Below are 26,051 nucleotides of genomic sequence, written 5' to 3'. Positions count from 1 at the left end.
TTCTTGCAGCAGGGGCGGTGGGAATGTTGACAGGGAGGTTGAAATCCCCAAGGATGAGGGCAGGCATGTCTGAGGAGAGGAAATAATGTAGCCAGGATGCAAAATGATCAATAAATTGAGTTGAGAAGCCAGGGGGGCGATATATAACAGCAACTCATATTTTTTGTTCTATGTGAAGAACATTTGAATGTAAAATATTCATAACTACCAGTCGGCTAGATTATGAATTTTGCGTTAGGCTGAAAAAGCAGTGTTAACAGGTGGTAACGTTGCTTTTTCCCTACCGATGGTATTACGAGTCTTGCAGGTACAGGTCTACCGCTCACTTTTTTGGCCAGACTTGGAAATACCGCAAATCCACTTACGTAAATTGCGTATCCTCTTTTTTCAATGGGACTTGCATAGAGCCGGTATTACGAGTCTGACAAAAAGTGAGCGGTAGACCCTATCCTGTCAAGACTGGTACCGCATTTTAAAGTCAGTAGTTAAGAGTTTTACACTGCAACGCCGTAGCATACAACTCTAAACTAAAGTTCTAAAAAGTACACTAACACCCATAAACTACCTATTAACCCCTAAACCAAGGCCCTCCCACATCGCAAATACTATAAAAAAAATGAACCCCTAATCTGCCGAACCGGACATCGCTGCCACTATAATAAATATATTAAACCCTAAACCGCCGGACTCCCGAATCGCAAACACTAGTTAAATATTATTAACCCCTAATCATCAGTCCCTAATATCGCGGACACCTACCTACATTTATTAACCCCTAATCTGCCGCCCCCAATGTCGCCCCCACTATATTAAAGTTATTAACCCCTAAATCTAAGTCTAAGCCTAACCATAACACCCCCTAACTTAAAGGGACACTAAACCCACAATTTTTCTTTCATGATTCAGGTAGAGAATACAATTTTAAACAATGTTGCAATTTACTTCTATTATCTAATTTGCTTCATTCTTTAGATATACTTTGTTGAAGAAATAGCAATGCACATGTGTGAGCCAATCACATGAGGCATCTATGTGCAGTACCCAATCATCAGCTACTGAGCATATCTAGATATGCTTTTCAGCAAAGAATATCAAGAGATTGGAGCAAATTAGATAATAGAAGTAAATTAGAAAGTTGCTCAAAATTGTATGCTCTATCTGAATCATGAAAGAAAAAATGTGGGTTTTATGTCCCTTTAAATATAATTAAAATAAATCTAAATAAAATTCCTATCATTAACTAAATAATTCCTATTTAAAACTAAATACCGGTACTTACCTATAAAATAAACCCTAAGCTAGCTACAATATAACTAATAGTTACATTATATCTAGCTTAGGGTTTATTTATATTTTACAGGCAAGTTTGTATTTATTTTATCTAGGTAGAATAGTTACTAAATAGTTATTAACTATTTAACAACTACCTAGTTAAAATAAATACAAAAGTAACTGTAAAATAAAACCTAACCTAAGTTACAATTACACCTAACACTACACTATAATTAAATTAATTCCCTAAATTAATTAAAATTAAATACAATTAAATAAAATGATCTAAAGTACAAAAACAAACACTAAATTACAGAAAATAATAAACAAATTACAAGAATTTTAAATTACACCTAATCTAATCCCACTAACAAAATAAAAAAGCCCCCCCAAAATAAAAAAAGCCCTACCCTACACTAAATTACAAATAGCCCTTAAAAGGGCCTTTTGCGGGGCATTGCCCCAAAGTAATCAGCTCTTTTACCTGTAAAAAAATTACAAATCCCCCAAATTCTATTGGAACAGCCAATAGAATGCCAGCTCAATCCTATTGGCTGATTGGCAAGAAGCTGTGGAAAGAAGAGGATGCTCCGCGTCGGATATCTTGAAGATGGACCCGCTCCGTGCCGGATGGATGAAGATAGAAGATGCCGTCTGGATGAAGATTTCTGCCCGTCTGGAGGACCACTTCTGCCGGATTCGTTGAGGACTTCGGCCCGGTTGGGTGAAGACTTCTCCTGGTAAGGTGATCTTCAAGGGGTTAGTGTTAGGTTTTTTAAGGGGGTATTGGGTGGGTTTTAGAGTAGGGTTGGTTGTGTGGGTGTTGAGTTTTAATGTTGGGGGGGGGATTTGTAATTTTTTTTACAGGTAAAAGAGCTGATTACTTTGGGGCAATGCCCCGCAAAAGGCCCTTTTAAGGGCAATTTGTAATTTAGTGTAGGGTAGGGCTTTTTTATTTTTGGGGGACTTTTTTATTTAGTTAGTGGGATTAGATTAGGTGTAATTAGTTTAAAATTCTTGTAACTTGTTTATTATTTTCTGTAATTTAGTGGGGGGGGGTTTTGTGTACTTTAGATCATTTTATTTAATTGTATTTAATTTAGGGAATTAATTTACTTATAGTGTAGTGTTAGGTGTAATTGTAACTTAGGTTAGGTTTTATTTTACAGGTACTTTTGTATTTATTTTAACTAGGTAGTTAGTAAATAGTTAATAACTATTTAGTAACTAGTCTACCTAGTTAAATTAAATACAAACTTGCCTGTAAAATAAAAATAAACCCTAAGCTTGCTATTAGGGGTTAATAATATAATGTAGGTGTCAGCATTGTCAGGGCGGAAGACTAGGGGTTAATAAGTGTAAGGTTAGGGGTGTTTAAACTCGGGGTTCATGTTAGGGTGTTAGGTGTAGACATAAATTTTATTTCCCCATAGGAATCAATGGGGCTGCGTTAGGAGCTAAACGCTGCTTTTTTGCAGGTGTTTGCAGCCGGCTCTCCCCATTGATTCCTATGGGGAAATCGTGCACAAGCACATTACACCAGCTCACCGCTGACTTAAAGGGACACTGTACCCAAATTTTTTCTTTCATGATTCAGAAAGAGCATGCAATTTTAAGCAACTTTCTAATTTACTCCTATTATCAATTGTTCTTCGTTCTCTTGCTTTCTTTATTTGAAAAAGAAGGCATCTAAGCTAAGGAGCCAGCCAATTTGTGGTTCAGAACCATGGACAGCACTTGTTTATTGGTGCTGTCCAATCAGCAAGGACAACCCAGGTTGTTCAACAAAAATGGGCCGGCATCTAAACTTAAATTATTGCCTTTAAAATAAAGATACCAAGAGAATGAATAAAATTTGATCATAGGAGTAAATTAGAAAGTTGCTTAAAATTGCATGCTCTATCTGAATCATGAAAGAAAAAATTTGGGTACAGTGTCCCTTTAAGCAGCGCTGGTATTGAAGTGAAATTTGGAGCAAAATTTTGCTCAACGCTCACTTCTTGTCTTTTAACGCCGGGTTTGTAAAAACCCGTAATACCAGCGTTGTCTGTAAGTGAGCGGTGAGGGAAAACTGCTCGTTAGCACCGCACCCCTGTTTTTTTTGTTTTTTTCAAAGCTCTCTTCATTGAAGTCTATGGGGAGAAGTTAACACGATTGCGATATCCCAAGTCCTGCAGTTAGCGTGCATAGGATTTTGCACACACGCAAATAATTTACTTTAAACTTGTATTAGGCGTGCTAACCTGCACCCATTAAGCATCACTAATCTAGCCCATAGCTATCTTAGGTCTTTAATGCAAAAATTACATGATTTAAATAATTAGTGCATGTAATGTTTGCTCACATCCAGATTTAAATTAACAACATGATAGTATTTAAAGGGACATGAAACACAAAAAAAATTATTTCATGATTTAGGTAGAACATACAATTTTAAACAACTTTCCAGTTTACTTCCTGTATCAAATTTGCTTAATTCTCTTGGTATCAGTTGTTGAAGAAGCAGCAATGCGCTACTGTTTTTTAACTGAACACATGGGTGAACCAAGGACAATCGGTTAATATATTCAGCCACCAATCAGCAGCTAGAACCTAGGTTCTTTGCTGCCCCTGAGCCTACCTAGATAAACCTTTCAGCAAAAGGATAACAAGAGAAGGAAGCAAATTAAATAATAGAAGTAAATTTGAAAGGTGTTTCAAATTGTACGCATGTGTGTATTTTTCTATTTTAAATTTTATTTTGAGCAATATTTTTTATTTTTTTCGAAAACCACAAAATAACATGCAAATTGATCATGTGCAAAAAAGCTTAAAGGGACATTAAACACTAGGATTAACTAAGTAATATTCAATTTCTTAAAGGGACACTGAACATTTTTTTTATTTTGTGCTTCAGATAGAGCATGCAATTTTAAGCAACTTTCTAATTTACTCCTATTAGCAAATGTTCCTCATTCTCTTGGTATCTTTATTTGAAAAGCAAGAATGTAAGTTTAGATGCCGGCCCATTTTTGGTGAACAACCTGGGTTGTTCTTGCTGATTAGTGGATAAATTCATCCACCAATAAACAAGTGCTGTCCAGGGTACTGGACTTTCTTTTTCAAATAAAGATAGCAAGAGAACAAAGAAAAATTGATAATAGGAGTAAATTAGAACGTTGCTTAAAATTGCATGCTCTATCTGAATCACAAAAGAAAAAAATTTGGTTTTAGTGTCCCTTTAAACAAAAATTGCAACAAACTGACTAGATTGTGAAAATATTAACGCAGTACCTGTCTGTGACTAATATTTCTATGTGCAGGGTGACCGAAGATGATTATATACCGAGATTTACCCACACTATAACAAATATTTGTATAATTATTAATTAGGGCTGTGTCCCATTGTGACTATATTAATAAGTAAACTTGTGAAATTTGATGTGATTTTAACCTGCTCTAGAGGTGTACAGCTTAGTTTAATGCCAAATAAGTCATTTTAAATTTTGGAATATAAACTGTACTTTATATTGTTTCGATTTTTCTTATGTCTTGATAAAAGATATAGCACTTGTGTATTTTTACGCTGTGGAATTCCTTCTTCCTTTGTTGCTTCATGTAATTTCGTTAATCTAAGTAATTATTTGTTGTCCGCAGTGTATATCTGGTTATAATTAACCACAGCTATACTTTATAATTTAACTCTTTCACTCCCTACAAACTTTTTCTTAATATTAAACACTAAACAAATGCTAGATAGAATGATGCAGTCAAAGAAAAGATTAGTCTAAGAATAACATGTAAAGTTTCATTAGTTGCTTAAATAGTGACAAAATAAGTGTAAAGTTTAAGAGGCATATTTAAGAAATGTCTTGAGGACCTGATCCGACAGTGAGGATCAGGTGCGCAAGACATCGCTGAATGAGGAGATCAATACGCTCTCCGCATTTAACATTGCACCAGCAGCTCACAAGACCTGCTGCTGCAACGCCACCCCCTGCAGACTCGCGGCCAATGGGCCGCCAGCAGGGAGCTGTCAATCGACTTGATCATACTCGATTGGGTTAAATTGTTGAGATTCCTGTCCACCTGCTCAGAGCAGGCAGACAGGGTTATGGAGCAGCGGTCTTTGTGACCGCTGCTTCATAACTGCTGTTTCTGGCGAGTCTGAAGACTCGCCAGAAACACGGGCCGTCAAGCTCCTTTCGGAGCTTGATAGATAGGCCCCTAAGTGTCTATCACAGGCGGCTCTACCATTAGGCCAAGTAGGCAATCCCCTAAGGCCTCACTCAAGATGGGGCCTCGCACAGGGGCATAGAAATAAATCTGCATTATTTTTTGGGGGCAAACACTTGATGGTAGCATATTAGACCAGCCCAATAGCTTCCTCCCAGCACAGTCATATAGTCTAATATTCATAGGCATGAACAGGGGGTGGAACAGAAGTGTCCAGGCACATTATAATTTAGAGACTCCTGATTCAACAAGCCCTGTGTTCAATGAATGCCTAGTTTGCAGGGATATAGTATATAGGGTATAGTGTGTGTGTTTGTAGACATTTACAGGTTTGTATGCACCTAAACATGCTCATCTGGTCGTTGGGCTCTAAGTAATAGGGAATTTACTTAGCATAATGAAGCTGTGGGGGGCTGGACAACTGGTCTGCGGTACTGATGTGGCACATGCCATGTCTAAAGTGCTTTAGGGAGTCATGTATCTTGTCTGTGGTTAGGATCTAATGTGGCACATATCTGGCCTATGAGAAGCGCAGGGAACCATGTATCTGGCCTGGTGCAACTGGTCTGATTTAGTATATATCTAGTATAAACAAAGGTGTAAGGATGCTTTGCACTTGATCCTGGGCTCTGATGTGGCATATTTTAGGCATAAATGTGTTCATGGGCCATTGGTCTGACTTTAGTCTAATGTTGCATATACCTGGCGTAGGACAATGCATCTTATCAGTGAGTTCCTGAGGCATATATTAGGGACAATTATAAATAGGTCAGTAGAGTGTGCAGCCAATGGCTGTGTGGAATATAACAGTGTTCTGCACTTCAATTTCTAACAGGAACTGAAATGCTCACAATTTCATAATGGAATTATAGGAATAGGGAACAAAATATATATTGAAAGTATATTGCAGATTTTATTTTTATATATATATATACGATTTATCATTTTATATTACCATCGTAAAGTGTTTAATGTCCCTTTAAATTATTCAAAGGTGCTTTAATTTCATTAATGCACTGATGCTTGCATAGAACTATGCATTTGCGCCCTCCAAGGGGGTTAAACACATAGTTAAAGTAAATTGATGAGCTGCAAAAATAATCAAGTCAATTTAATAATAGAAGTAAATTGCATGCTGTATCTGACTATTAAAACCTATGCCAGCAACCAAAATATGCAGCTTCAAAACTCGAAAAAAATTTTTTATAGAGGTGAAGAATTTTGAATTATCATTGTACGAATATATTAGACAAATGATAAGTGAAATATTGTGGGCTTTTCAGATTTTTTTGAATTTGAACAACCAATGAAACGGAATGGAATTCACTAAACAGGAATGCAGATGGATTGGAATAAATTCCTCTCAAACCTCTCTTTCCCAATTTCCTCAACCTCTTTATTTGTGTTCATCCTCCCCGATCAAAACTTTGTCAATAATTTGTTTTCTTCTTCTCTTTCAGGAGGAGATGACCAGTGCTTTGGCCACAATGAGAGTAGATTATGACCAGGTTAAGATCAAAGATCTCAACTCTTCCACCAATCGACTGCTCAACAAGAGACGCAAGAAACAGACAGATGGAGCCTCACCTCCGGGTTGCAACAACCAATAGGACTGGATATCAGCACATGGTGGACAGAGTCTTTGCCCTGTGGTTCCAGAGTCCGAACCCTCAGTGCATATCAAGATAGTCACTGAAAGATGGAACAGATATGCTTCTTTGGGATGACCATTAAGAGCTTATTGTCATTGGGGTTCTCTTTGTAATTGTGCTGAAATTCTTTTTGCTGTAATTTTCCGAGAGAACCATGTGCTGTGTATATACGTATAAATATTTATAAAATGGGTGTGGTTAGAATTTCATTTTAGATAACTCAAACCAAAGTCAATTTTCTGATTGGCTAAAGCCTGCATCTTATCCACCAATGACAATGAATGTATGTCATCCATCCCATTTTCCCTGACATCTTTTAATTTTGAAATGTTCGTGCTGATCAAAATACCTTCATATGGAATAATGGCACTAAATTGGCACAGACAAATATGTCATAGGGTTAGAATTAACCCTTGGACGTCAACGTTTTGCAAAAATCTGGCATTCCACAGCTTAACCTTTGCTTTGTGCAATATTTTGAATGGCAGAAGGAATAATAGTGACATTTTGATTGGTGCTGTGTTTACAGCGGCCCTTTAGTTGGATACCAATGAATGGCAAATACTCGACCTTCATCTAGCATTTCAGTGACTTTTGCTATTTTTCTATTTACACAACAACCATCAGTAAAAATATCACAAATAAAAATACTTAATGGGACATTAAACTTGCAAAATGTTATCATTTAAATGAAAGTGCAGCAATTCAATATGTAAACAAATATTGTAGACCTCCGACACACCCACAAACCCACCTACTAACCACCCATGATCCCACCCTCAACACCTATCCAGGACATACCTATCCACTCTAACCACCCATGATCCCACCCTCAACACCTATCCAGGACATACCTATCCACTCCCCAAAACCCACCAGATTTAGTTGGGGGGGGGCTATAACATGAACCCACCTATTGTTCTTTCCCCAATTTTTTGGTGGAGGAGACATGGCCATTCTAACAATATTATCCTATAACCCACTGGAACTACACACTGACAAGGACACAGGTGTGTTGCACTGCGTGTACATTGTGGGAGAATGAAAGATAAACGTAAATTCATGGTCCTGCACATATTGACTGTATAAATATGGTGCCAGCACAAGGAGTAAGCTGCTATCTGACAAATGGTCACTCAGCATTGCAGTCATGTGATCTGTGGGAACTCTGGGTAATCCAGCTTTGGAATTCAGCTGCCCTTACACTATTACTAACATTGTAGGGAAATTCAATTATTTCATGGGTCTATAACAAAACTGGGTGTATAAAATAAATGAAAGCCATTATATCTCTATGCGTTTATTAATGTTTCGACATCCATATTTGCCAACATTTAAAAAAATATCCAGGGATACTTTGTTGCAGAGCCACACCCATTTACGGTTTGCATAGCTCCGCCCACTCAGATAGACCCCCCCCCAAAAAAAAAAAACAAGCCCATTAAATACTAGTAATATATTTCAGCCATACTGATTGCTTAAAGTGTTAGGAGAGTCAAATGCAATCTTTAATGATGCAGATAGAGTATGTCATTTTTAAATTCATTTCTACTATGAAATTAAATGTGTTCTCTTGGGTACCTTTGTTGAAAACAATATGTACAGTTAGGTCTGTAAATAATTGGACACTGACACAAGTTTACCAAAATAAATTCATGTTCAGTTAAATAATAAATATGGGTTTAAAGTTCAGTTAGAGCATAGAAATTGGGAGCACCAGTCGGGTTATAGGATAAAACCAATCTTTATTAGTACAAAGTTAAAAATAGAATACTCAGTCCATGAAAGAACAAGGAGGTCAGCAAAATAGACAGCTGACGCGTTTCGGCATTGTGCCGTAGTCTAAGCTGACTCACCATGTTGTAAGAACACCTTAAAACACCCTAAGCCGCCTCCTATTGGTTGACAAAAAATTAGCATATGTAATTAGTTAAACACCATAATGAATATGTTTGAATGGTAACTGCATACATAATAAGTGCGTACATGACCATTTCACACAATAAAACATAGTTGTTATAATAAACCCAATTGAATGACATCAGTGAAACATTGAATTTCATTTACAGAAATATTAATCATTAACTATGCAATATTTCAGCCTGGGGTAATACAAAACTAAATTTGTTTGAATTCAATACAACTTCAACTAAACCAATCACGTTAGTAGCAATAGCAAACTAAACCAATCACGTTAGTAGCAATAGCAAAAAACGTTAGTAACATTAGCGAAAAGATATGCTAAATCAACATCCCATATAGGGATGAAAGGTATGTAGTCCCCTTATATGTTATGTAAGTAATGTTAGATATGATGGGACAGGATATTTAGATAGTTGACAATTTAATACAATAGATGCCAAAATTAAAATAGTATTAGAGCAACAGTGCAAAATGGGATTTTACTGCCAAAAATTGATTAAATCATAATCCGAATTAAATCCTTCTGGAAATCTGGTTTTCAGTTTAAAAATCCAGAAGATTTCCCTCTTTCCTAGCAGTACCTCTCTGTCACCACCTCTTTTTGGAGGTGATATATTTTCTATACAAGACCATCTGAAAGAATTAGCACTTTTGTTGTGTACCTGAGCAAAGTGCTGAACCAGCGGAGTGCTGGCAGTACCATATTTAATACTAGACAGATGCTCTCTTATTCTGGATCTCACTTCACATGTTGTGAGCCCCACGTACTGCCTGTCACAAATAATGCAATTGATCACATACACGACAAAAGTGGATCGACAATTGAGACATGAACGTCTCTGAAATATCTGACCTGTGGTTGAAGATCTGAATTCAGACCCTAATACCACTTTTTCACATGCCACACCGGAAACATTGTGGCATTTATACATCCCCACACTAGACAGCCAGGAGGAATTGCGCTGCACTTGGGCAACTTGGTGGGTGCAACACAATTACCAATTGTTCTGCTTTTTTTGTAAGCAAATTTACAATCCTTAGTAGATATGTTTGCTAATCCATCATCTGCTCTTAAAATTGGATAATGTTTTCTAATTATATCACAAATTTCCTGAAACTGTTCAGAATATTCAGTTATAAACAGTATGTGATCGCGTCCAAAACCTTGTTTTTTCCTAGTATCTTTCTTCTTAAGCAAGTCTGACCTGTCAATTTTGCTTACCGATTTTTTGGCTGATTCAACTACATTTTTTCGGTAGCCTCTTTCCTCTAATCTCCTGCAAAGTTCCCTCAACTCATTCTCAAATTGCATATCATCTGAGCAATTTCGCTTCAAGCGAATGAGTTGTCCCTTTGCTATACCCTTAAACACGCCCCCCGGATGGCAACTGGAGGCGTTCAGGAGGGTATTCCCGGAGATAGGCTTTCTGTAAACTGTGGTAGAGACTTTTTGCCCATGGATGCCACTCAATCTCAGATCAAGATAGTTGATACTGTGAGTATCACATTCAAAAGTAAAGCTGATCCCAAGCTCATTGGCATTGAGGTACTGAATGAACAAATGTATGCTCTCATGGTCCCCCTGCCAGGTGAACAAGAGATCATCTATGAATCTCTTGTAAACAACTATCTTTGAGCCGAAGGGATTTCCACCCCCAAATATGTGTTCTCACTCCCACCACCCCATAAAGAGGTTGGCATAGGAGGGGGCAAATTTTGCCCCCATAGTGGTACCACACATCTGGAGGTAGAAAACCCCCTCGAACTCAAAGTAGTTTTGCTCTAAAAGAAACTTTGTCACTCGCACTAGATAAGCGCAAAAATCAGGGTTGTCAGTATAATTTTTCTCTACAAAAAAAGAAATGGCTAATAAACCCTTATCGTGGGGAATTGAGGAGTACAAAGCCTTCACATCCACAGTGAGCCAATTATAGTCATTGCTCCACTCAATCTCCGAGGCCACGTTCAAGATATGATTGGAATCTCGAACGTAGCTCCAGAGGTCTCGTACCATTGGCTGTAGAATTAAATCCAGCCATTCGGACAAATGTTCAAGAAGTGATCCTATGCCGCTGACAATGGGTCTACCCATTACATTATCAATAGATTTATGCACTTTGGGTAAGTGGTTAAATACCGGAATGACCGGATGGGAGATAATTAAGTAATCACTCGTACCTTTGTTAATGAAGCCCTGATGCACTCCATCATCCACCAAATCTCTCAGCTTTCTCACAAAATGTTTTGTTGGGTCTGATTGTAGGACCTTATAATCAAGTGGATTGGTTAACTGCCTCAGGGCCTCATTGACAAAACTCTCTCTCGTCATAACCACTACCGTACCCCCCTTGTCAGTGGCACGGATCACCAACTCTTTATTAGAGCTCAATTTCTCGAGAGCTTCTCTTTCCAATTTCGTCAGATTGTTATGAGGTTTTTTTCTGTGGAAAAAACAAATTGGTAAGATCAGACTCTACCCTTTTATGAAACTTTTCTATGTGGGGACCCCGACTGTGTATGGGGTAAAAATTAGATGAACATCTAAGTTTAGGGGTAGAGGCATTATTTGGTCTGTCTGAGACATTTTCTGTTTGTAGAGACTCAAGTATAGAGAGACCACAAAGATCTTGAAAATCAAGAGTGTCTAAATCCTGGCTCAATTCCAATGCATCAACAACAGTATTCTCTGTCACAAAAGTTTCTTTGTCCTCACTACCTGCAAAGTGTTTTTTTAGAGTTAACTTTCTGACTAGTTTGTTAACATCCAATAGAGTGTTGAACAGATTGAATGAGTGGGTCGGTGCAAATCCCAATCCCAAACTTAGAACTTTCAATTCAACTGTACTTAAACTGTGGGATGTTAAGTTAATAACACTATTCTTTACTTGTAGCGAGTCTGTTTCAGATTGGTCCGTAGTGGGTAACCCCCTTTGGGAGCCCCTCTTGTACCTTGCCCCTCCCCCCCCCCGTCTGATGTCGGGGGGGGGGAGGGAAAAAACCTGATTGAGTTCTAATTGCTCACCTGCATTGGGAGTTTCTGTTACTTGTGCATTCATGACCTGTGGGACATATCTAGTTGATACATTAGATTTTTTTAAGATAGACACTGGGGCTGTTTGGGGCTCCTTGAGTCTAGCAGTTTGTTGGACCACACCAGTATCAGCTGTAGACTAATTTTTATTTTTGGTGATGGACGTTCAAAGTTATCTTCCTCACCAGAAGCTGAACTGTCCCCAAATGAATCATTCTCACTGTCTGAGAACTGAATTCTCCTATTAGATCTCCCCCTACCTCTGCCTCTGCGTCTTCCCCTATTGTTTCTACCCCTCCCTTCAGAGTACTGATATTGATTAGCTTCCTTCTTCTCTGATATCTCTCCCTCCTGTTCCACACTTAAACTGTATTTGTGTCAATTTATAATCAATTAATAAGTTCATGAGTTTGAAGGAACATTCAGAAAGTGCATTGTTCCAAGTTGTTATAAATGCCTGATCCTCAGTACTGAAGGTGGGAAATTTGTTTAACCTCAGTCCTCTGGGTATGATGTTAAGTTTCAAATAGCTTTGTAAAGTCCAGACATCCCATTTTAATCTGTTCTCTTTCAAAATAAACTGTTCCATCTCCTCAAATAAGGATGATAATGAATACTTGGATCTGTCCAATGAGAATACAATATCGACATCCTCATTTAGAGAATCTCTTTCTAGGGCATTGCGTAATGAAAAAAAGTTATTGTGATTATCAGGTCTGTACACACTGTTAGGCTGAGTATCCATGGATCCCTGAATGACTATCCCCAAACAATACACTGAATTAAACACCTTGTGGAGAAAGGCGTGACCAGGCCCCTATTTCAAAATGCAAACTAAAGAGAGGATATCTCCAATAGGTGTAAAACAGGTAGCTGGCGATTGTTTCAAGTGTTCAATGCCAGGGGCTATACATGTACTAGGCACAACAACGTTAAAGCTCCCCTGGATGCAGTGTCAAAATGTTCAATTGTAGTATTATAACAGTCAGTCGATAAGGACTTACCAGGCTCACTCGATCTAATGCTGGGGGAATTCCCTGACATCGAATGACCTGCCTTCGGCGTGTATCACTTCCATGCTGCTGTCGCTGACGAATGCGACTGACGCCCCCAGTGACGTCAGTCGCATTCGTCAGCGACAGCAGCGTGGAAGTGATACATGCCGAAGGCAGGGCATTCGATGTGAGGGAATTCCCCCAGCATTAGATCGAGTGAGCCTGGTAAGTCCTTATCGACTGACTGTTATAATACTACAATTGAACATTTTGACACTGCATCCTGGGGAGCTTTAACGTTGTTGTCCCTAGTACATGTATAGCCCCTGACATTGAACACTTGAAACAATTATTTTGGTCCTCTCCTGCAGCACACTACATGCAATAAAGAGTGTGCTTATCGCCAGCTACCTGTTTTACACCTATTGGAGATATCCTCTCTTAAAGTTCAGTCTCTTACCTTTTATTTGAGGGTATTCATATCCAAATTGGAGGAAGGGTTTAGGAATTACAGCTCTTTAATATTAGCCCCCTCTTTTTCAAGGGACCAAACCTAATTGGACAATTGACTCAAAAGCTGTTTCATAGACAGGTAAAAGGTCTGGAGTTGATTCCAGGTGTGGCATTCGCATTTGGAAGCTGTTGCTGTGAACCCACAACATGGGTTCAATGGAGCTCTCAATGAGAGTAAAAAAGGCCATCAGAGATAGGAGGAACATTAGGAGTGGCCATATCAACAGTTTGGTACAATCTGATAAAAAAAAAAAAAGGAACGCAATGGTGAGCTCTGCAGCACAAAAAGACCTGGACGTCCACTGAAGACAACACTGGTGGATGATTGTAGGATCCTTTCCATGGTAAAGAAAAACGCCTTCACAACAGTAAAGAATACTCTCCAGGATGTAGGCATATCATTATTTATTATCTTTATTACCATAAAGAGAAGACTTCACAAGAGCAAATACAGAGGGTTCAGCACAAGGTGCAAACCATTCATAAGCCTCAAGAATAGAAAAGCCAGATTAGAATTGGAATATCTAAAAAAGCCAGCCCAGTTCTGGAACAGCATTCTTTAGACAGATGAAACTAAGATCAACCTTAGGATGGAGAAGGCTTGGTACGTTTTATGATCTGAAGCATACCACATCATCTGTAAAACATGATGGAGGCAGTGTGATGGTATGGGCATGCATGGCTTCCAATGGCACTTAGTCACTAGTGTTTATTGATAATGTGACAGAAGACAGAAGCAGCCTAATTAATTCTGAAGTGTATAAGGTCTGCTCAGATTTAGCCTAATTTAGCAAAGTTGATTGGACGGCACTTCACTTTACAGATGGACGATGACCCAAAACATACTGCGAAAGCAACCCAGAAGTTGAATATTCTGCAATGGCCGAGTCAATCACCTGATCTCAACCTGAGCATCACATAGGAGGAAACCTAGGGTTTGGTGACGTCCATGCGTTACAGACTTCAAGCAGTCATTGCCTGCAAAGGATTCTCAACGAAGTATTAAAAATGAACATTTTATTTGTGATTGTGTTAATTTGTCCAATTACATTTGAGCCCCTCAAATAAGGGGACTGTGTATGAAAATGTTTGCAATTCCTAAAGTTTCATAGAATATTTTTGTTCAACCCCTTGAATTAAAGATGAAAGTCTGCACTTTAATTGCATCTCGGTTGCTTCCTTTCTAATCCATTGTGGTGGCTTACAGAACCAGAATTATGAAAATTGTGTCAGTGTCCAATTATTTACGGACCTAACTGTACATAGCCTCAGCAACAGCAATGCACCACTGGTGATTAGTGGCTACACAAATTAATCATTGGCTCATTAGATATGCTCCGCAAGCTCCCAGTAGTGCATTGCTGCACTGTAGAGGACTTTAATTATGTGTTTAACCCCCTTGCAGAGGTTAAACAGATGGTTATATGCAAACAATAGGGCAAAAATACAATTGCTCTAATATATTAGAGGATTATCTAATTTATAGCAAGTACCAAAAAAAGCAAGCAAGGGTTAAATTATTAACCCTTCATTATCTGTATAGCAGGATACCACAAAGCACCCTAGTATATATAGATGTTACACAGCCTTACATTAGACAGATATTACCACAGTATGTTTAACCTGCTAATTGCTGTGTTGGGGCTGCTGGAATGGAAAACGATATATGTAGATATACTGAGGATTTGTATTTTATTTTTTACTTTTGCTAAAACACAAGTTTCACAAGTAGGTTGCATTTTATAAGGTAAATAGTAATTGTTTATGTTTGCTGCATCAATGATTGTGGGCAGTAGGTTAATAGATCCAGAAATGCCACAGTAAATCTGGATTTGTTTATTTATTTTTGTATGTTCTGTGAATTCAACCCAGCACATGAAGAGTCTGAAATCTTAAGCCCCTGCTAAACAAAGCTTCAGTATATAAATAGGGGAAATTGCACATGTTCCCAACTGTGCAACACTATTGAGATGCCTTGCTTCATAACCCCTTGTCTCCTACCCTCCCTGGTATTATATATCACATGGCTTCCCCTTACCTGACACCAGTCTACACATTTCAACATAACAGAAGATCACAGATAAGGTTTCAGAAAAAAACTTACATTCAGTAAGCAATAAATAATAATAGAGTAAAATAGAAAGCCACGGCAACTTCTGTGGTGGGAGTACTGCACTGCACACAATAGTATTAAACAAAATACAGGCTGAACTGTACATAGGAAAGATTTAATAGACAGGTGCAGAAAGCCAAAAAATGGGACTGTCCTGGGAAAAACAGGACAGTTGGCAACTATGCATCCCTCTTCCTCCAATATCAGCCTGTCACTCAAACTGGTAATATGGGAGGAAGCACTTTTCATTAATTATTGGCCTCAGTTTTGTATCTGATTCTGATGTCACTTCAATTTGCAGCAGAACCTACTTAATGCTTTCCTGCCGGGGCTAAAGTGTCAACATTGGAACAACTGTTCCGATGTAAACAATTTGAAATCTTGCGATCGTGCACATGATCACGAGATTTCAATGATGGGATCGCGTTAGGAGGGCGTCCCCTATGATGCTAGGCACACCCCCCAGACCGCGATCCCATCAGGGAAGCGCCAGTGGCTTCAGGAAAGCTAAGCCGTTAGGACGTTGTATTCCGTCCATCGGTGCTAAAGCACAGAAAAATTCGGACGGAATACAACGCTGTAACAAATTGGCTTTCCTGAAGCCACCACGGGTGCTTCCCTGATTAGATTGCGGTCTGGGGGCGGGTTTAGCATCATAGGGACGCCCACTGACGCAATCTCATCATTTATATCTCGTGATCACATGCACGATTGCAAGATTTCAAATTGTTGTTCCATTGTAGACACTTCAGCCCCGGCAGGAAAGTGTTAAGTAGGTACTGCTGCAATTGAAAATTATGTTGTTGTTGTTTTTTTTTTTAAACATTAGGACTTGGCTGATATTTTATTCTATATCAACACAACAGAAATATATTTTATTTACAAGGTCTTTACTGTCCCTTTAAAGTGAAAAATACAATTCCATGATTGAGATAGAGAATGCAGTTTCAAAATACCTTTCAATTTACTTCTATTAACAAATTGTGCACAGTTATTTTCTGTGCACCAGCACCTACTGAGCATGTACAAGGGTTCACAGTATTTACATGAGTCTATGATTGGCTGATGGCTGTCACATGATACATGGCACCGAGAAATGAACATAAATAAATCTTGTTTTAACCCTTTAAGGACACAGCTTTCAGTTTGCTCAATTGTTTTATGACGGAAAAATTCCATTATATGTCCTTAAGAGGTTAAACATAGATTTTGTAGACCTTGTTGAGTTGGGTTTGATCCCTGTACACTGCTGTATCTAGGTTTGCCACCTCAGCCATGTTTTCCTGGATACTTATGCGTTATACATGTGCAGGGTGTGCAGAGAGGACATGAATAGTGTTGTTCAGTGTCCCTATTTGTGTGCTTTCCAGGGTTAAAGATCATGTTCCTCCCTGCATACCCTGCAGCTTGTATAACTCATAAAAATGATGTTCCTCCCTGCATACCCTGCAGCATGTATAACTCATAAAAATGATGTTCCTCCCTGCATACCCTGCAGCATGTATAACTCATAAAAATGATGTTCCTCCCTGCATACCCTGCAGCATGTATAACTCATAAAAATGATGTTCCTCCCTGCATACCCTGCAGCATGTATAACCCATAAAAATTATGTTCCTCCCTGCATACCCTGCAGCATGTATAACTCATAAAAATTATGTTCCTTCCTGCATACCCTGCAGAATATATAACTCATAAAAATTATGTTCCTCCCTGCATACCCTGCAGAATGTATAACTCATAAAAATTATGTTCCTCCCTAAATACCCTGCAGCATGTATAACTCATAAGTGTCCAAGAAAACATGGCGGAGGTGGCAAATCTGTGTCCCAAATTGTCTTGCCAGGTTTGCTACAAAAGGAGCCCAGTCCCAATGCAGAATTGTCTCACTATGATTGGTTTGGTGAAATTCTGTGCCTGATATTAGTGGTTTTAAATGGTAATAAGTAAAAGCATCTGTCTGCACCTGTCCTGGTGTTCTGCTCCATCTGAGCTTTTGTATTATTATTAATATTTACAGCAGTGTGTTCCCTCCTCACACACAGCTAGTCATGTGATCATCAGTTGTATACTGTATTACAGTCGCCAGCTTGTCTTACCTCCAGCGTCACTGCAGACCACCTACTTCACTCATAACCCATTAATGGCCAGTCAGTCTCCTCTGTAAAGGCCGGTGGCAGTGTTGGGGGGGGGGGCAGCAAGGGGTGCAAATCACCACCAATTTACTATTTTGTACCCCCATTGGGCTGAGGAGGGTAAAAATGTAAAAAAATAATACTCCCTGTCTCTTTCCTTTTAGGCAGGCCAAGTCCCAAAACTGCCAAACCACACCCACAGATAGAGTTACCACCTTTAGTTCAGGCCAATCCTGAAGACTCTTGCGCCGTGCACATCGCAGCAACATTTTATTTGCAGAGTACACACTATGTACAATAGCACATAAACACAAACTAGCACATATATATTCACACTCTCACTCATGCTCACACTCACACACACTCTCACACATGCTCACACACTCTCACACATGCTCACACACTCACACACGCTCACACACTCTCACACACGCTCACACACACTCACACATGCTCACACTCTCACTCATGCTCACACATACACTCGCACACATGCTCACACACTCTCACACATGCTCACCCACTCTCACACATGCTCACACTCTCACACATGCTCACACACACTCTCACACATACTCAAACACACACTCACACATGCTCACACTCACGCACACTCACACACACATGCTCACACACACTCTCACACATGCTCACACACTCACACATGCTCACACACACTAACACATGCTCTCACACACACACTCTCACACATGCTTACACACATACATGCTCACACTCACACATGCTCACACACACTAACACATGAGCACACACACACACTCTCACACATGCTCACACACTAACACATGCTCACACACACATTAACACATGCTCACACATGCACACACACACTCACACATGCTCTCACACACTCACACATCCTCATACACACACTAACACATGCTCACACACACAGACACACACTAACACATGCTCACACACTAACACATGCTCACACACTCACACATGCTCACACACACTTACACTAACACATGCTCATACTCTTACACATGCTCACACACACTCTCACACATGCTCACACACACACTAACACATACTCACACACACATGCTCTCACACACACACTAATAAATGCTCACACTCTCACACACACTATCTGACACACACACTCTCACTTATGCTCACACACACACTCACACATGCTCACACTCACACACACTCTCACACACACAAACATGCTCAAACACACTCGCACATGCTCACACAAACACTCACACATGCTCACACACACACAGACACTCACACATGCTCTCACACACACACATGCTCTCTCTCACACACACACACTCTCACACATGCTTACACACATACATGCTCACACACTTACACATGCTCACACACACACACACTCTCACACATGCTCACACACTTACACACACACATACTCACACATGTTCACACACACTCACACATGCTCACACACACACTAACACATGCTTACTCACACACATGCTCACACACACACACACACACATGCTCACACACACACTAACACATGCTCACACACACACTCACACATGCTTACTCACACACATGCTCACACACACACTAACACATGCTCACACATTCTCACACACAAATACACTAACACATGCTCACACACACACTAACACATGGTCACACACACAGACACACACTAACAAACATACGGCTAGATTACGAGTTTTGCGGTATGAGTGAAAAAGCAGTGTTAAGGCTCATAATGCTGCTTTTTCACTACTGCTGGTATTACGAGTCTTGCAGGTTTAGGGGCACGGGAGACTTTTTTGGCCTTAATGCAAATTAACTTACACAATTTGCGTAAAGTCTTTTTTCAATGGGACTTCCATAGCGCTGATATTACAAGCTTTTTCTGGGAGGCCAAAAAGTGAGCAGTACAGCCTATCCCGCAAGATTCGTAACGCATTCTAAAGTCAGTAGTTATGAGTTTTACGCTACAAAGCCGTAGCATAAAACTCATAACTAAAGTGTTAAAAAGTACACTAACACCCATAAACTACCTATTAACCCCTAAACCAAGGCCCTCCTGCATCGCAAACAATAAAATAAAATTATTAACCCCTAATCTGCCACTCCCGACATCGCCGCCACTATAATAAACATATTAACCCATAAACAGCCGCACTCCCGCCTCGCAAACACTAGTTAAATATTATTAACCCTAATCTGCTGTCCCTAACATTGCCGCAACCTACATTACAGTCATTAACCCCTAATCTGCTGCCCCCAATGTCGCCACCTCTATACTAAAGTTATTAACCCCATAAACCTAAGTCTAACCCTAACAACCCCTAACTTTAATCTAATTAAAATAAATCTAAATAAAAATTACTATCATTACCTAAATAATTCCTATATAAAACTAAACACTTACCTATAAAATAAACCCTAAGCTAGCAACAATATAACTAATAGTTACATTGTATCTAGCTTAGGGTTTATTTTTATTTTACAGCTAAGTTTGTATTTATTTTAACTAGGTAAAATAGTTAGTAAATAGTTATTAACTATTTACTAACTACCTAGCTAAAATAAATACAAATTTACCTGTAAAATAAAACCTAACCTGAATTACACTAACACCTAACCTTACACTACAATTAAATAAATAACCTAAATACAATTACCTAAATTACAAAAAAACTCACTAAATTACACAAAATAAAAAAAGAAATTATCAGACATTTAAACTAATTACACCTAATCTAATAGCTCTATCAAAATAAAAAAAAGCCCCCCCAAAATTAAAAAAAAACCCTAGCCTAAACTAAACTACCAATAGCCCTTAAAAGGGCCTTTTGCGGGGCATTGCCCCAAAGAAATCAGCTCTTTTACCTGTAAAAAAAATACAAATACCCCCCAACAGTAAAACCCACCACCCACACAACCAACCCCCCAAATAAAATCCTAACTAAAAAAACCTAAGCTCCCCATTGCCCTGAAAAGGGCATTTGGATGGGCATTGCCCTTAAAAGGGCATTTAGCTCTTTTTCAATTGCCCAAACCCTAATCTAAAACTAAAACCCACCCAATAAACCCTTAAAAAAAACTAACTCTAACCCCCGAAGATCCACTTACAGTTTTGAAGACCGGACATCCATCCTAAACGAAGCCGGGAGAAGTCTTCATCCAAGCCGGCAGAAGTGGTCCTCCAGACCTGCAGAAGTCTTCATCCAGACGGCATCTTTTATCTTCATCCATCCGGCGCAGAGCGGGTCCATCTTGAAGACATCCGGCGCGGAGCATCCTCTTCAATCAAATTTCTTTTTTATTTTGTGTAATTTAGTGGGGGGGGGGGGGTTGTAATTTAAGTAATTGTATTTAATTTAGGTAATTTATTTAATTGTAGTGTAAGGTTAGGTGTTTGTGTAAGACAGGTTAGGTTTTATTTTACAGGTAAATTTGTATTTATTTTGACTAGGTAGCTTATAAATAATTAATAACTATTTAGTAACTATTCTACCTAGTTAAAATAAATACAAACTTGCCTGTAAAATAAAAATAAACCCTAAGCTAGATACAATGTAACTATTGTAGCTATCTTAGGGTTTATTTCACAGGTAAGTATTTAGTTTTAAATAGGAATTATTTAGCTAATGATAGTAATTTTTATTTAGATTTCTTTTAATTATATTTAAGTTAGGGTTAGGGTTAGACTTAGGTTTAGGGGTTTATAACTTTAGTATAGTGGCGGCGATGTTAGGGGCAGCAGATTGGGATTAATAATATTTAACTAGTGTTTGCGATGCGGGAGTGCGGCGGTTTAGGGGTTAATATATTTATTATAGTGGCGGCGATGTCCAGAGCGGCAGATTAAAGGTTAATAAGTATAATGTAGGTGTTGGCGATGTTGGGGGCGGCAGATTATGGGTTAAAAAGTGTAAGATTAGGAGTGTTTAGACTCGAGGTTCATGATAGGTGTAAACATAAATTTTGTTTCCACCTAGGAATCAATGGGGCTGCGTTACAGAGCTTTACGCTGCTTTATTGCAGGTGTTAGGCTTTTTTTTCAGCCGCTGTCCCCATTGATGGCTAATTGTCTATGGGGAAATCGTGCACAAGCACGTAAAACCAGTTCACCGCTGACTTAAGCAGCGCTGGTATTGGAGTGCGGTATGGAGCTCAATTTTGCTCTACACTCACTTCCTGCCTGATAATGCTGGGTTTATGAAAACCTGTAATAGCAGCTCTGTAGATAAGTGAGCGGTGACAATAACTTGCAAGTTAGCAACGCACCCCTCTTACCGCAAAACTCGTAATCTAGCCGTATGTTTATTTGCCTATTTACAGTTAAGACATTTTTTTTTTATAAACATATAGGTAGTCGTGAGATCGATTGGGACCTGGGTAATTTGGCTCCAGCAATAAATCTTTATAATCAGGGACTATACACTATTTCCTTCCTATATAATATACTGATAAAGAACATGGCTGTAATATATCTGAACTAGTTACAGGTTAAATGGGCTAAAGATTTTACAACCATAACATTGGATGAAATAGAAAGGAGCTTGGAAATAGTAAGTAGATCTACTAGTATACGGCTAGATTACGAGTTTTTGTCGGTAAGGCTTGCGTTGCTAACAAGCCTTTTTTTCCCACCGCTCCCTTAAGACAATGCTGGTATTACAGGTTTTTTTTAAACCTGGCGTTAGCCGCAAAAAGGTGAGCGTAGAGCAGAATTTAGTTTCACATCTCACCTCAATACCAGCGCTGCTTACGTTAGCGGTGAGCTGGCTAAACGTGCTCGTGTACGATTTCCCCATAGGAAACAATGGGGCTGAGCTGGCTGAAAAAAAACCTAACACCTGCAAAAAAGCAGCGTTCAGCTCCTAATGCAGCCCCATTGTTTCCTATGGGGAAATTAATTTTATATCTACACCTAACACCCTAACATGAACCCCGAGTGTAAACGCCCCTAATCTTACACCTATTAACCCCTAATCTGCTGCCCCAACTATCGCTGACACCTATATTATATTATTAACCCCTAATCTGCCGCTCCGGACACCACCGCCACCTACATTATACTTATTAACCCCTAATCAACTGCCCCCAACCTCACCGCCACCTACATTATAGTTATTAACCCCTAATCTGCCCCCCCAACTTCGCTGCAACTATATTAAATTTATTAACCCCTAATCTTCCGACCCCAACGTCGCCGCTACTATACTAAATTTATTAACCCCTAAACCTAAGTCTAACCCTAAGTCTAACCCCCCTAACTTAAATATAATTTAAATTAAACAAAATAAATTTAACATAATTAACTACATTATTCCTATTTAAAACTAAATATTTACCGATAAAATAAACCCTAAGCTAGCTACAATATAACTAATAGTTACATTGTAGCTAGTTTAGGATTATTATTTTTTTCACAGGCAACTTTGTATTTATTTTAACTAGGTACAATAGTTATTAAATAGTTATTAACTATTTAATAACTACCTAGCTAAAATAAGTACAAAATTACCTGTAAAATAAACCCTAACTTAAGTTACAATTACACCTAACACTACACTATCATTAAATAAATTACCTAAACTGCTTACAATTAATTACAATTAAATTAAATAAACGAAATTATGAAAAAAAAAAACACTAAATTACAGGGGGAAAAAAAGAATTACAAGAATTTTAAACTAATTACACCTAATCTAATCCCCCTAATAAAATAAAAAAGCCCCCAAAATAATACAATTCCCTACCCTATACTAAATTACAAATAGCCCTTAAAAGGGCCTTTTGCGGGGCATTGCCCCAAAGTAATCAGCTCTTTCACCTGTAAAAAAAATACAATACCCCCCCAACATTAAAACCCACCACCCACACACCCAACCCTACTCTAAAACCCACCCAATCCCCCCTTAAAAAAAACTAACACTACCCCCCTGAAGAACTCCCTACCTTGAGCCATCTTCACCCAGCCGGGCACAAGTGGACCTCCAGAGGGGCAGAAGTCTTCATCCGATCCGGGCAGAAGAGGTCCTCCAAGCGGCAGAAGTCTTCATCTAAGCGGCATCTTCTATCTTCATCCATCCGGAGTGGAGCGGGTCCATCTTCAATCCAGCCGACGCGGAGCCATCCTCTTCAAACGACGTCCTAACACTGAATGAAGGTTCCTTTAAATGACGTCATCCAAGATGGCATCCCTTGAATTCCGATTGGCTGATAGGATTCTATCAGCCAATCGGAATTAAGGTAGGAAAAATCCTATTGGCTGATTGGATCAGCCAATAGGATTGAGCTTGCATTCTATTGGCTGATTGGAACAGCCAATAGAATGCGAGCTCAATCCTATTGGCTGATGGCAGATGTCCTTCAAGGATTTTTACATTACTAAACTGTAAGTATCTAAGGTAAGATTTTCTGAGATTAACAAGTTTGTAAGCTCTTTGAGCAAGACATCTCATTACCACACTACATTGTAAATACAGATCCTGCTCCAAGAGCCCACAGACGTGCAGTGAGGTCAGATAATTTCTCACATTTCTGTCACGCTTTTTCTTTACTTTCCCATTTCATAGAAATCTTTAGCTTTAATTTGGTTCTGTATGTTTAAAGCTTTCTGTACTTTTCAAGGCTTATTGATATAAAATATACAAATCATCTCTGTGACACTAGAACTTGAGTCATAACACCAACAATTAAGCATAATTACACTTACACTGCTTTAACTTTAATAAACTGATGGCTTAAATCCATTCTTACTGCACATATCTGTCTAATGTAATAATGTTAAGGATCTTGGTGAAGAGAATACAATGATATGATTAATATGTTTGCACTTATATCCTCAATGCAATGCCTTGATGTAGGGAAACCAATAAGCACCTTGCAGCTGGTTTAAAATTTTATCTGAGAACTGCAGCAACCTGGAACAAGGACTACTATATCTGTGAAACTAAACTTGAATGTCTACAGTCACCGTGGGACAAGTACTACTGTTGGATTTTTGAAGCAGATAGTACTAGTGAAGTACAAGATTTGATAGTTCATGGAATGGTCCTGTATTTTATACCTCAGATTAGAAATTGAAAAAAAACTGCATTATAAGGTGTGTCATGCACCTATGTTCTTGCATTGGATGAAAAATCCTTACAAGATGTGCATAGACTGATTTATATCTGGCAAGCAGTATAACTAAGACTGGAATACTCTATGGCAGTGGCAGGAAGATTGAAGATTTCAGAGGGACTAGTGTTATCTCAAATGGTGAGTGCAGTCTTACATCAGGGATTTCTTTTATTTCTCTACACTGTAAGTACCCAGAGGTAAAATCTCCTAAAATACAAGATTGTAAGCTCTTTAAGCAAAGCACTGAAACACTAGATTGTAAGCTCCTTGGAACAGGGTCTGCACTTACACCCATGGAAATCCTTTAGAGCAAGGACTCCCATTGTACCAAATAAATGTATTGTTGTTAATAGAGTGAGACAAACCCTCTATTTAATTAGTTCAGTAAGGAATAAATATACAATGCATAGAATATACAAATTATCCCACAGACTATTACTAATTCAAAATGTATTTTAATATGGCACCCCTTATGCTCCTGTCAGTTTAAACCAGTAGTATAGCAAACTGAAATATATGAGGCTTAAATAACACAGCATCAACCATAGGCAGCCTGTTTCGCTACTTTGGGACTCTTTCTCACTCAAGTCATTATGGTTGATGCTGATGTCCTCGAGCATTCCACCCTTTGCTACAAGGCTGCCCATTATATTGAAATGGATTTTGAATTGTAAGTGTTGCAATTTGCACAGATAAGTATATTTATTTTTTGCTAGGATTAATACAATGGAGGAATGAGCCCCAAACAGGCCAAACAGGCTGTCTATGGTTGGTGCTGCTGTTCTGCTCAAGCATTAATTTCATGCTTTGTAAGTGTGGTTATGAAAATTAATGTAATCATCAGCAAAACTGGCATATAGCCGTAAACCTAAAATCAATGCTTGAGTCCAATAACATAGCACCTACATCATACTGAAGAGCCCCAACGAGGGCGAAACAACCTGCCTATAGTGAAAAAACACATTACATTTGTAGTATTACAATATATTATTCCCCTACAAGACACCACTCTTTTTGTACTGGGTTTGTATGTAAGCAGAACTATTATAGAATAATAAATCTTCCATATATCATAAGATTCAAGATTGTGCCTGATTT

At 38.7% G+C, this 26,051-nt stretch overlaps 1 protein-coding gene across 1 annotated transcript in view; it reads left to right on the top strand.

Annotated features, from left to right (window-relative positions):
• The window catches only part of MAPKAPK3 (MAPK activated protein kinase 3), a 180,863-nt gene extending 173,057 nt beyond the window's left edge, over positions 1 to 7,806 (top strand). The window contains exon 10 of the mRNA XM_053721107.1: positions 6,948 to 7,806. Within this exon, the coding sequence (XP_053577082.1) occupies positions 6,948 to 7,097 (150 nt within the window). The 3' untranslated portion in view covers positions 7,098 to 7,806. The remainder of the gene's footprint in view (positions 1 to 6,947) is intronic.
• Positions 7,807 to 26,051: the final 18,245 nt, after the last annotated feature.

The sequence above is a fragment of the Bombina bombina genome, chromosome 7 (assembly GCF_027579735.1).
Source record: "Bombina bombina isolate aBomBom1 chromosome 7, aBomBom1.pri, whole genome shotgun sequence".
Lineage (NCBI taxonomy): Eukaryota > Metazoa > Chordata > Amphibia > Anura > Bombinatoridae > Bombina > Bombina bombina.
This window is presented reverse-complemented; position numbering and strand designations above follow the sequence as displayed.